Below are 12,689 nucleotides of genomic sequence, written 5' to 3'. Positions count from 1 at the left end.
ATAATAAATAGAACTTTATTCCAAATTCCAAAATGAATAAATTAGCGAATTCTTATTATTGTTTGATTATATCAAGAGTGGAAAAAATCGCTACACAAAGTGAATCATAGAGATTATAGAGATTTTACTTTAAAATTCATACATGGAATTCCAGACGGGCAGAAAAACAAACAGATCTGAATCGATCGGGTCAGTAATACACATACTCTATGGGGTCTGCCACGCCTCCATTGCTATCTCTACGTAAATTTATTATTGCATACAAAATCTCGCCTCAAACATTTCCAGGCATTCAGAAAGGGAGTGCAAATTCCATAATAAATAAATAAAAGTCAAATTGTCTGGATTTTTTTTTGGGTTTTAATGATTTTGTTTTTGTTCTTTTTTTGTTGTTTAATTTTTTGATGACATAATATTGTAGATTTAAATTGGTTTTGTTTGTTGCTGTGTTTTTTTTCTCGACAATTATGCGTTACATTTATTTATAGGCTCATTTTAAAAATAGATTTTTATTTGTTTAATTCATGATAAATTAAGTTTTATACTTTTTTTTATTAATAATTATTATTCACTTTTTTGTTTTTGTTTTTTTTGTTAAGTGTAAACCAGTTTTAATATACATATATATACATATATTTATATATATAAATATATATATGCATTACTTTTATTTATATCGCATTTTATACTTAAATTTTGCTTGTAATTAGTTTGCTAATGTTAATTACAATTTGTTTTTGTTTTTTATTTTATTTTATTTTTTTTTTTAGCAGCAGGTGTAAATGATATACAATAATATGAAGTATTTGATTTGCTTTTTGCTCTTCAAGTGGTCAATTTACTTGCTTCCATGCAAATCATATGATGAGAATTAATGCGCGTTTACAACGTGCTGAATTTAATTTCTTTTTTGTTTCTGTTAAAATTATATAAAAAGCTTACGCACTAGAAATGTTTTTGCAAAAACTAGTTGAGAATTAGAGTGTACGTGTGTATGTGTGTGTGTGTGTGTGTAGTAGTAGTAGTAGTAGGGACTGAAATTTTACGTTCGGAAAGCCGTGTCGGCACTGGTCGGTGTTCTATATATATATATACGTATATATATATTGTGTGGGTCTTTCTATGATCTGTTAACGGTATATAGTCGCATCTACATATATATATAATTATATATATTTGATATTTAGGTGGGTTGCGGCATAGCCAGCTTGAGCTTGAATATAAGTGTTATACATAAGATACATATACATATATATATTTATATATATTATATATGCCCGTTAGCTCTCATTTTTGGTCGGAAATGTTATCATCAATTGCCTGCACAGTGAACACGAAAAGATATCGCACGGCACATTAGAATTAAGGTTTAGTTCGAAGTAGTAGAAAGAAATATTGCAATGCGTTTCATAAGCGCACTTGATCAAGGAAAAGCAAAATAATAATTAAAGATCTATATATATATGTGTGTATATATGTGTGTATAAATGTTTAAGTGCTTATCGAAAGCCTTAGAAACAAAATCTGTGAAAAACTGCATTCATACGCAAATCAATATCAAGTAGCTTAATTAGTTTTCGTTTTTGTTTGTTTTCTTTGATTCGAGGAACTTGGCTCACAAATATTTTGTTACGATACCCTAAACACGGTCTGTAGTTGAGTCTTTGAAGCTGATGGATATGTTTTGTGCATGTTTTCTTCTTTTTTTGATAATGTGAGAAACCTTTATTAATTGTGCTTTAAATGATGCAAGCATAACATGATATTGTGCAACGTATAAACGCAGAATTTCGCAGCTAACTGCGTTCATGCCGCAGACTTTGGATGCCGCAACAAGTGGCAAACGCTTTCATTTTGATTTCATATAAAAATTTTCATTAATTGCAATCTGTGTGAGTGTGTGTGTGTGTGTTTGCCCTTGTTGTGCATGTTTTATAAAATAAAATTACGTTTATGCCAAGCTATTTCTGTATGCGTAATCACGAACTCGAAACACTCGCATAAACGTGTTAATAAATTTACGAAATATTTTATACATGGCTTAAGCTTAAGCAAAGTGTGTATACAGAGGCTTAATCTATACTTTAATATATATATATATAATTTTATATATAAGTTGTGTATACATAAATTGTTTTTATTTTCATTATTTTTGTTTTTTTTTTTTTTAGTACACGTAAATTATTTTTTGCATTTGCTTTAAGTAGTTCTTTTTTTTGTTGCTTTTTCAATTTTCTCTTTAATAAAAAATATATATAAATATATGCTATTTTGAATTTGATTTTATCTCTCTGCCCATATGTATAGTTATTCATTTTTCTTTTGTATTAGATCTGTTTAGCTTGCTTAGTTTTGTCCCTTTTTGTTTTTTGTTTGTTAAATACGCGCACTTAAAATATGTATGTATATATATATATGGTGTATATAAAAGTTCAATGATTATTTGTTATACATAGATATTTATGTATATATATATATAAAGATTAGAAGTGGGGGGATACCCAGTAGATTGGGTAAGCGTGGCCTAACTTTGCTCTTTGTTTTGCTAATAAAACTTTACACACGCACACACATACGTAAAAAACAAATAACAAAGCAAAGAACCAAAACAAAATATAATAATTATAAAAAAAAATTAAATAAATAACAAAAGTGCATTGTAAATAGTTTTCAAAAATAAAAACTTGAGCTTAGTCTAGTAAAAAAGGGGCGTTACATTGCAATGCCATAAAAAAGGATTTCTCGTATATATATATTAGTTTTTTTTTAATGTTGCTATTGTGTGTGTGTGTGTGTGTGTGTTGGCGCGTGGTTATGTATTGTTTTTCTCGTGTATTTTGTTTTCCTTGCAGGCTTTTTGCTTGGTTGCTTTAGCTTGGTCTCGTAATATGTATAAACTTTATCATATATTTATAAACATTAATTCCCACTGATGTTACGTCCTCTGCAGCAGCTCGCTCTGTGGACTGGGCGGACTTGATAGCTGCTGCAGCTGCTGCTGTTGCTGTTGCTGCTGCTGCTGCGTTTGCTGTTGCTGCTGTTGTGCGGCATTCAGCATGGTCGGTGCAGACAGTGTGCTCGCCTGTGTAATAACTGTTGTGGCAGAGATGGTCTGTTGCTGCTGCTGCTGCTGCTGTTGTTGCTGCTGCTGCTGTTGCTGCTGCTGCTGTGGCACCTGCTGCAGCTCATGCTGCTGGCTTGTTTGATTGTTCAGCGGCTGGTTCGAATTGCAGAGCACCGAATAGACGGAATCAACTTTGCTTAGCTTCTCAAAGAGCGGTATCAGCTCACGCAGTTCACAGTCGGTGACATCGTCGAACCAGGACTTGACGGGAACCTAAAATGCATCAAGTGAGTAATTAAAATTCATTTCAAATGCCGCATGCTCACTTACCGCATTGTCGGGATGAAAGATATAACTGGCCGGTGAATTATCAACAATGACAATCTTCTGTAAATCCCTGCCCAGACGATTCAGATCCTTAATGTAATTACCCCTGTAATAAACGCATGATTCCCTAAACAGTCTTGCGCGAAACACATTCCATCTGCAATGCAAATTAGATTAGATTAAATACACATTTTTATATGTTGATAACATATACTATTTCCAATAACTTGTCTTTGACTAGAGAATTCCATTCATTTCAATAATATTTATTCTCTTTTCATTTCTTGGCGTTTGCATTTCTATGTTTTCTTATCAATCATAACCACAGTTCTGTTCGTGCTTTATCTTGATTTTTAACTGATCGCTATCCGAACCGCCAAAGTCATTTTGATTGCGGTCATTGCAATGCAAAGCTCTACAATATCATATCTCTCAGCTTATTTTAATCTATGCCCGTTCTTGAAATCACGAAGGGTATGTTGGGTATGCCTGTAGAAGCTGATAGTTGGGAATGTATAAATACGTGTTTATACGTAATAATTACTGATCCAAATGAATGTAAGCTCGAATTTGTATGTACTTGAATCATAAACCATATCTATATAACTTATGTTTCTCAAATTATTAGAATAGACAAATCTATATAAAATCTTTCTGTCATTTCTTAATGATAATAATACTTACTTATCTAGCAGATCGGCAACGGGATCTGCATATTTGGCTAGTGATGCTGTAAACAAAACGCACTCGTACAGTTCACCCATCTTTTGCAGAAATTCATCGACATGGGGTCGCTTCAGCACATAAACCTGATGTATGGTGCCATCGATTTCCACTGGTACTACGAAATCGGCATTAGGTATAGGCTATAAAAGAGAATTATATTATATTAGTGATTCTACATAAGATAGATCTTCTAGACTTTACCTTAAAACTACTGTGCACTAGAGTTTCGTCCAAATCGATGACCATACACTTTTTATGCATATCGGAGTGCCTAATTTGAGGTAGTAGGTACCTTTGTTGGTCCGGTAGGGGCGGCGGTGTTGTCGAACCGTCGATCTGTGTGCCATTCTGGTTTGTTTTCGTTCGATTTCGTCGCCAACAGCAGAGTAAAGACTGTAGAATTCCTCGTTTTTGTGGCTTTAAACGATCCACATCTTCTGTAGGTAAAAGGAATTAGAGAGAATTTATTAAACTAATACATAGAAATCTTGTATAGGTATAATAATTGGGTTTGTTCTTTTAGGAATATAGAATTTACATATAAATACATATAAATTGTGTAAAAATACGAAAAAACCCCTTTATTTGTGTTCTATTTAAAACGGGTATAATAAAAATAAAATCAAAGCGAAATTGCTTTACAAGTAATTATAGAATGATTTGCCTAAGCTACCTGCTTGAGCAGGCAATTAACTGTTGCCTTGCTTTTTAGTAAACTGTGCTATATTTATAACAGTTCCAGTTTATCTTTACTACACATATGTAGGTATATAGTATATAACAATTAGAGTTAATCTGTAGTACACCTGTACTACCTACCGACGTATATAACAGTCAAAATTAACCAGTACTGTGCTACAGCTGTACTAATCTATTACAGTTACACTCAAATTTCTCAAGTACACCCCATTTTATTTGGCTATTTGTCTATGTCTAAGGCTATATTTAAACCTTGCTAAAAAAGTCGTTCAAGGTCGCGCCTAACAACTTTGATCGACCAATTAATGCGGCCTATAATAATATATATGCATGTATGTATGTATGTACACTCAAATATATTCATAAATGCGACAAGTATATATGCATATAGATAAAAAAATCAGCATGTAAATGGCTCGTTGTCTTAAAATAGAAAACTCAAATGAAATGAAATGAAATTTATATGTGGCAAAAAGGAAAAACCCACGGCGACATATGTGCGACAGGCTCTTCGGGGGCTGGTGGAGTGGGGGGGCGGGCTGCAGTGGTTATATAGTCGCAATTGAAGCATACGTGCATGCGTTTAATCGATGGAAAATGCTATTGCTATAATTGCATACACAGACACGCACACACACACACACGCACACATACGCGCGCAAACACACTCATGCATAGACAGCCCCAAGAGACACGCACAGTTAAGAAGGTCGCCGATTGACCTTTAAGCCCCGAATGGTTAGCGCCCCAGGTGCGGGCGCCACGCCCCGAACCGCCCCGCACCGCCTGGTCCACCCCTAAGCAAAGTCAACTGCATTTGGCTCCCCTTTTCCACTTCCAGTTCGTCTACTGCTGCTGCTTCTGCCTCTTGCTAGTTGCTGTGTGGGGCACAAAGAAAATGGATTTCAAACAGCACTCGAGCTGTTTGCAACAGCACGGCGCATGTGGCTTGTGGCATGTGGCACGTTGCAAGCAAGGATTGCAGCAACAGCAGCAGCAGCAGCAACAGCAGCAGCTAAGCCAGACATTAAGACGCGCGCTTAGTTCAATGAACCGTTAGCTAGCGAAAAGCTGAGCACCATTAGCAATCCGAGCACCACCCTCCCTACGCCCTCCACCCTCCTCCTGCTCTTCATGCCCCATTTACAGAAAGGGGGCCGACACTGTGAAGTGCAACTGTACCTGAATATTTGATGAGCGAACGTCGACAGCATAATGAAAGCCCAGACTAACTGCTCAACAAAGAGCTGAGAGCATTTTAGAGGCAGGCACGCACACACACATGCACACACCTGTGCTTATTAGCCAGGTGAAAGGTGAAACGCCCCGCACTTAAAGAAACAGATTTTAACATAACTTTACATAAACAGGATGGCGCGAAACGTTGGCAATTTGTCGCCTACTTGTTGAGCAACATTTCGTATGCCTATCGATAGGCACACACACACACAACACACACACACATACACTTGTTAGTATATCCCCATATATCTATATTTAGGTCTGTGGGCTCCGCTCCCGCTCCCGACTGATGCGCACGCCCATCGCATGAAGCGCTTTAGCTGCGCACTGAAGCAGAGCCTAACCCCTAAATCCCCCAGACGCCCACCCACCCCTGGCCATATCCCTTATCTGACGGCTTTTGTCCTATTTTTGAAGGCTTTAAATTGAATTATTGACTTTGCAGGCTGTGCGTGGGACTCCCTCCCCCCTCTTTTTTTTCTGTTTCTCCTGTTTTTTATGTCATCTTTGTTTATTTTGGTTCTGCCACATTTATAGCTCCACTTTACGATCGCAATTTGTCCATCAGTTTTAAATAGATTCCAAATTTGGCATTCAGCCGAACGTAATAATCGCCAGATGAAATAAATAAGATTCAAATCTGTGTGTGGGTACATCAAATGTGAAATGCTCCGGTCACGAATTCCGTGTCTCTGCCGGCTTTTATTTTATTTGATTTTATTTTTTCATTTCTTTTGCTTTAAGTAGTGCCATTTAAAAAGCAAAGCTCTTTAAAATGTCAAAGTAAAAAATACAAAAAAATTAATAAAATGAGTAAAAATATTTAATATATAGAATTAAATAAAATTTACATTTCATATAAACGTAAAATGATTGGGCCAAGGTTGTACTCCTTATAAGCATATGTAATCATGTAAAATTATATATATGACATCATATATAATCATCAAAACAGTTGAGCCTATAAACATCTTTAAGAGACTTGTATATTCTTGAACCTACGAAATTTATTGCAGCTGGTTTTCATTCCAGAATTGTGTTTTTCATTTCGCCTTATTTATACTCATTCAACAAGTGGAAAGAGTATATTCGTTTTATGCAAACTTTTATGTCATTGTTGAAACTAGAGAAATTTAATTCTTAGAACATATAATCTAGTCCTATATGCGTGAAAAAACGATACAAACTGTGTATCTGATATAGCAAAGAAACCGAGTATTATGCAGAGTTATCAAATACCCGTGATTCCATAAATGCTCCACCATGTAATTCTCATAGCATTGTAAGTCTCATTAAATTTCTATTAATTTATATTATTTATACATTTTATTCATTTATATAGAACTTATATGTGCATGCTCTACACTTGTTCTTAATTAAAACCCTGCCCATTTAGTAATAGCTTACTCAGTCAGCCTTTTCACTAACTCGCCGCCTTTCTATACCCCTTTTATGAATTAGTCTGAGCTTTCACACAATTGGAGCGTAATTCTTTTCAGATTTGTTCTACTTATGCACAGGTTTTCAACAGAAAGCAGCAGCTGCCTGCATCTGCGGCTCGTGCATAGAATTAAATAAATTGAGATTTATGTAATGAGCATGAAAGCAAAAGTGATTTAGTCGAGTATGCGCGACTGAGAAATACGCTATATATACTTTTCCCTTTTACTATCCATGAAGTCTCTTAACTTGTGTTGGCTCTACAAGTATAGAGCCATCATCCTTCCCTGCTAATTGTTTAATCTATATGCAATTTGTGCAGAGTATTTCGAGTGCATTCATTATGTTAATCTGATATCTGAAATCCGCAGCAGACTGTTAAACGACCTCACGCGTCAATTGGGAAATATATTTTCGCATTTAAAGCTTGCCGACGCGAAATGGCAATGGAAATGACAAGATTTTCTTTTGTTTTTGTTTCATTATTAATTATATTTCACATATATGTATATATACAGAGAGAGAGGGAGAGAGGGAGAGAGGGAGAGAGATATGGAACTATACAGATATGCACTTGCACCAAGTGTGTACTTTGATAATTAATTGAAAGTCAAATATAAAAGCAAGAATGAACTAAAGGAAATTAGAGAGAAAGAGAGGGAGAGACAGAGAGTAAGAAAGATAGTGTGAGAGAGCACGCCCTAACTTTAAACATTTGTGCTGTCTCTTATCTAATCGGGTTCCTAATGTTTGTTATCTTCCGTTCATACATATGATATCATTTTCCAGTTCTTTTGCGCGCTGGCCTTAAATGTTGAACGGCTCGACCTTCAGCATATTTCTCGTTGGCTAAAAAAAAAAACAAAACAAGAATGTGTTGGCGACCTGTAAACAGTTTCTTTTCATTTCTGTGTTTTTTTTTTTCTTTCTTTCTGTCCGCTCAACTTTTGCACGTGATGTTTGCACACCTGTCACACAAAAGAAATGCGAGAGAGCCAGCGCACAGCTTTGGGGGTCGACTCTCAGGGGAAGCTGAAAAGCTGAAAGCTGGCGACCCTTTTGTTGCATTCGCACACAAAGATGTCGGCTTTTTGGGGGTTGGAATTAGCAAATCCCCCACGCAAAAGGTCAATGAACCAGGGCCTGCCGCCACCGCCCCCTTTTTGTTTTTTTAACTAGATAGTATGCCGCTATAGTTCCTTTTATTCAACTGTTGAATGGATCTAACCAGAGCGCCAAAAATAAATTAATTATTGCTTTTTTCAGCTGTATATATACATCCATCAAAGTGTATATACATATATAGATGAACAGATAGCTGTATCTATATAGGAAATGTGTTGCTACTGAGGCCATCAAAATATTTCTCTTTTCTTTTTTGTTTCTTTTTTCGCACAGCATATATTCTGCTCATGGTTATAGTTATGTATATATTTATATGTATACAAAATCTGTATAAATATTTGTTTATTAATATTATGTACATTTCTTTTTAATAACTGCACCAATACATATATATATCGAAACTATCTCAAAGAAAAAGAAATAGATAGATAAAGAAAATGCTCAACAAGCAGTGAAAAGATTTTTCTAATTAGTTTGCACTCAGCATTGAAAACAAAAAGTACAAAAATGATATATAGTATAATTAAATAAGATGATATATAAATGTCTATTTCATTTGCTGACTTTTACAATGTTTTAGATTTCAGATGCAATAAATATTATTAATCAATTAAAACTGTTATATATAGTATCATAAATCATTTAAAATGTGATACAAAATGATAAATATGATTTATGTCACAATACTCATATTTTAAAATGTCGAAACTTCGTTTCTCCCATTTTTTTTTATTTTATTTATTTTTTTTTTATAATAGTTATCAAAACATTTAATTGTTATTTCTTTTGCGCAATTGTTAGCATCTTATTAGTTGGTTTATATAAACAAATGTTTGACATAACTAGCAAACCGAATAGTTATTGCAAACAGTGTAGCCCATCACGCTCTTTTTATCTCTCTCTTTCTCTCTCTCTATCACACACATACGCACTCACTGACTCAAGAGAGAGCCAACGCAAGAGACTTATTTTTGTATGTTGATGCACACTATAAAAACAATTCGCAATAGCTTAATTATAATAATTATTCGTTATCTATTAAAAATTTGATTGAAAATAATAAAATTATATACGTTTTGTTAACTTTGCATTAACACCTTTGGCTTACACAAACATATACATGAATATATATATATATATATATGTATATATATATATATATATATATATATATATATATATATGTATGTATGTTTGACTAATGCTTATATACATTATATGCAATATATATATTTATGAATGATTTATTTAATTTCGAAAGGGCAAAATAAGCTTTTGCTGCTGTATGTCTGTGTGTGTGCGCGTGCGTAAGTCATTCGCTTGGAAGACCTTGGGAAATTGAAAATCACAGACAATCCCAGAGCTACTATATAGCGAGAAATGAGATACTAGAGTGTTTGCCCATAAAAACAAAATATATGTATGTACGTGAGTCTATATAAATATTTAAGCACTTAGGCGGCACCCACACTCACAAATAAAATGTATAAAAAAAAAAAACAAGAACAAAAAACAGCAACAATATATTTCATCTGTTGCCGGTTCTAATGCTCTGCCCCTTCTCACACCCACACATGCCAAATAAAAAGAAAGAAACGAAATAAAAAGAAACGTAGCAATTACTGAGAGACAGCTGTGTAGCATTGATGACGTCGCCGCAGCTCTTATTGTCGCAAAGCTCAACAAGTCGAAAGAGTGAAGAAAAGGCCTACAATACACACACACACTTGCGCACTAGCATATCTGTATATGCACACGGAAGTGTGTCCCATTAAAGATAAATATTTGAGTTTCAGTTTGAGCTGACTTGGCAGCACTGTCAAAAACGACTCAAAAGCAAAACGAGCTAACTTATTAAGCTAGAAACGAGAGATGTCAATTAGCACCTAACCGCAACATTTTATAAATGTATGTGTTGCATATACACAAATATATTTATACACATACGTACATACACATATATTATATATATATGTATTTTTAATGTATGGTTGCCGTCTGTTTTGTTTTTATTTTTTTGCGACCGCAGATTAGATTAAATTTTGTTGTTACTTTAAGAAGGCGCACGTCTTGTGTCGTCTCGCCGGGGCCCCGCCTCGCACTTTATGCGCTCTGCTCTGCCGCTGCAGCAGAAATAAAAAGAAATATAAAAGCACACACAAACGCTTGTATATATACATACATATTAATACGCGTGCATATAACTAAAGGCAAACAACACACATACATGCGCACATTCATATGTGCGCGTATGCAACTTTTTTGTATTTTTTTGCTCTCTTTCTTTAGACAAAATTGTGCTCTCTGCAGTTTTCATTCAAGCTTTTTTTTTTCTTTTTGTGAGCTACGCTTTGTTAATCGTCTGTTGCTTTGTTTGTTTGTTTGTTTTCACGAAAAGTAGTCAATACCGGTTTTGCTCTCTTCCTCTCGCACTTATCTTAATTGTGAATAGTGTGCAATTTAATTGCGGTTTCAATTGTTTTTGTTTCTGCTATCCCTCTCACTCCGTGACTCTATCTCCCTTTGCCGTCTTTGTCGTCGTCCTACCAAGTGCGGACATGCAAAGACAGTTAATGTATCGCAATTTGCAATTTGTTCTGCCGTTGATTTTTGCTGTTCGCGTGCACTGGGCAGTTGCATGACGTCACAGTTGATTACAGGTGGCGCTCTGAGAGTTGCAAGTTGCGACGTCAGAAGCTAGCAGCAAGTGGTTAGATCATTCACAATAGGCAAGAAAACAGCTGCGCATAAACATGCAAACACGCACACACACACACACATACACAGTTTGTGTGCGAGACAGTGAGAGAGCAATACTATAGCTATCGGAGTAAGCTGCTTCAGGGTGGGGGAACTTCAATAATTGCTAAGGTCAGAGGGGTGGCCACTTGTCCTTTAAGTATTTTTATTTCGTCTTTGTTGTGACGCCGTTTGGGCTGTCGCATGACTCATTGGACTCTCATACTTTCATAGTTTAAGTGTGTGTGTTGTTGTCTCTTACCTCCTTTGTCGCTTGGATAGACATTCAATTGTTCATCATCGCGGGAAACTTGTGTTATTATTGATGTTGCATCCATTACACAGCGTGTTGCAAGCTGAACACTCCTCTGCTTTAATCCAAATAAAGTCTACAGGTCGAAGTTTGCAAAACGCGTTTATTTGTAAATTTAGCTGCACAAAATAATACACATACACATTATATTAATACATATTTTTTTTGCACACATTTTCCTTAGAAAACTTCATGTTTTCTTTATATAGAAACAACACACATTTATATACACATATGCATGCATGCATGTACGAGTGTGTGTTCGTGAAGCGCAGACTGCGACGTCGACTGCGACTGCGACTGTTGCCTGTGCCAGACAGTGGAATTTTACAATTACGCTTTGACAGCCTCATTCGTTGGTTTCGTCGACGCAGAATGCAAATGATTTTCCCTCGCGATATTCACCTTTTGCAGCTTTACATGTAGAAATGCACTTTCGCCTTTCGTTACTTTATTAAAAAATTAATTAGAAATGTATTAAAAAAACTGAACTCAGCATAAAAACAGTTTCTTTTCTTGCACTGTTGTTTGGGCACATTCTTTATTTTTCTTGGCGTCTACTTTTTGCACGCAGCTTCTTGGCGTTTTATTTATAACGCACTCACTCGACACACACACAAACAAACGCAAACACACAACACACACACACACTTGCATTTATACAGCACACAGGCACTGCTATTTGCTTCGATTTTCTCAATTGCTTGCTCTCGTTATGGTAGTTTATTTCGATATCGCACTCATTTTGAGTATTCATTAATTATTTAATATTAATTGTATTCAAAACTCCGCGCAAAAAAACAAAACGTGTGCTCATCGAAAAAAATGTAGCAAGACTGGCTTAAGTGTTGTCACCATAAGCGGACGAAACTAGAAATAGAGCTGCCAGACACAATAAAGTGTAAACGAAATGTTATTAACAGCGACGAGGGCTGGACTAGCTTTACATCTATTATTTGAATTCAAATTTGTAACTAAGCATAGGACAATAAAGGGTTAATTTCTTAATTTTTA

The 12,689-nt window shown here is 35.3% G+C and overlaps 1 protein-coding gene across 2 annotated transcripts; it reads right to left on the bottom strand.

Annotated features, from left to right (window-relative positions):
* Positions 1-2,404: 2,404 nt before the first annotated feature.
* On the bottom strand, positions 2,405-12,536 carry hzg (CTD small phosphatase herzog). 2 transcript variants are annotated; one of them, XM_030387175.2, is made up of 6 exons: positions 12,081-12,536; positions 11,625-11,794; positions 4,319-4,551; positions 4,076-4,257; positions 3,395-3,548; positions 2,405-3,337 (listed from the first exon to the last, which is right to left on the bottom strand). In XM_030387175.2, the coding sequence occupies exons 2-6, from the start codon at positions 11,698-11,700 to the stop codon at positions 2,936-2,938; spliced, it is 1,047 nt and encodes a 348-aa protein (XP_030243035.1). In that variant the 5' UTR covers positions 11,701-11,794; positions 12,081-12,536; the 3' UTR covers positions 2,405-2,935. The 2 variants fall into 2 exon arrangements, with proteins under 2 accessions (XP_030243035.1, XP_030243034.1); XM_030387174.2 differs by having other exon boundaries at positions 4,319-4,554; positions 12,081-12,535.
* Positions 12,537-12,689: the final 153 nt, after the last annotated feature.

Source organism: Drosophila navojoa, chromosome 4, assembly GCF_054131105.1.
Source record: "Drosophila navojoa isolate 15081-1374.11 chromosome 4, UAZ_NAV_1.0, whole genome shotgun sequence".
Taxonomy (NCBI): Eukaryota; Metazoa; Arthropoda; class Insecta; order Diptera; family Drosophilidae; genus Drosophila; species Drosophila navojoa.
The sequence above is the reverse complement of the archived record's forward strand: the minus strand, read 5'-3'. Positions and strand labels throughout refer to the sequence as shown.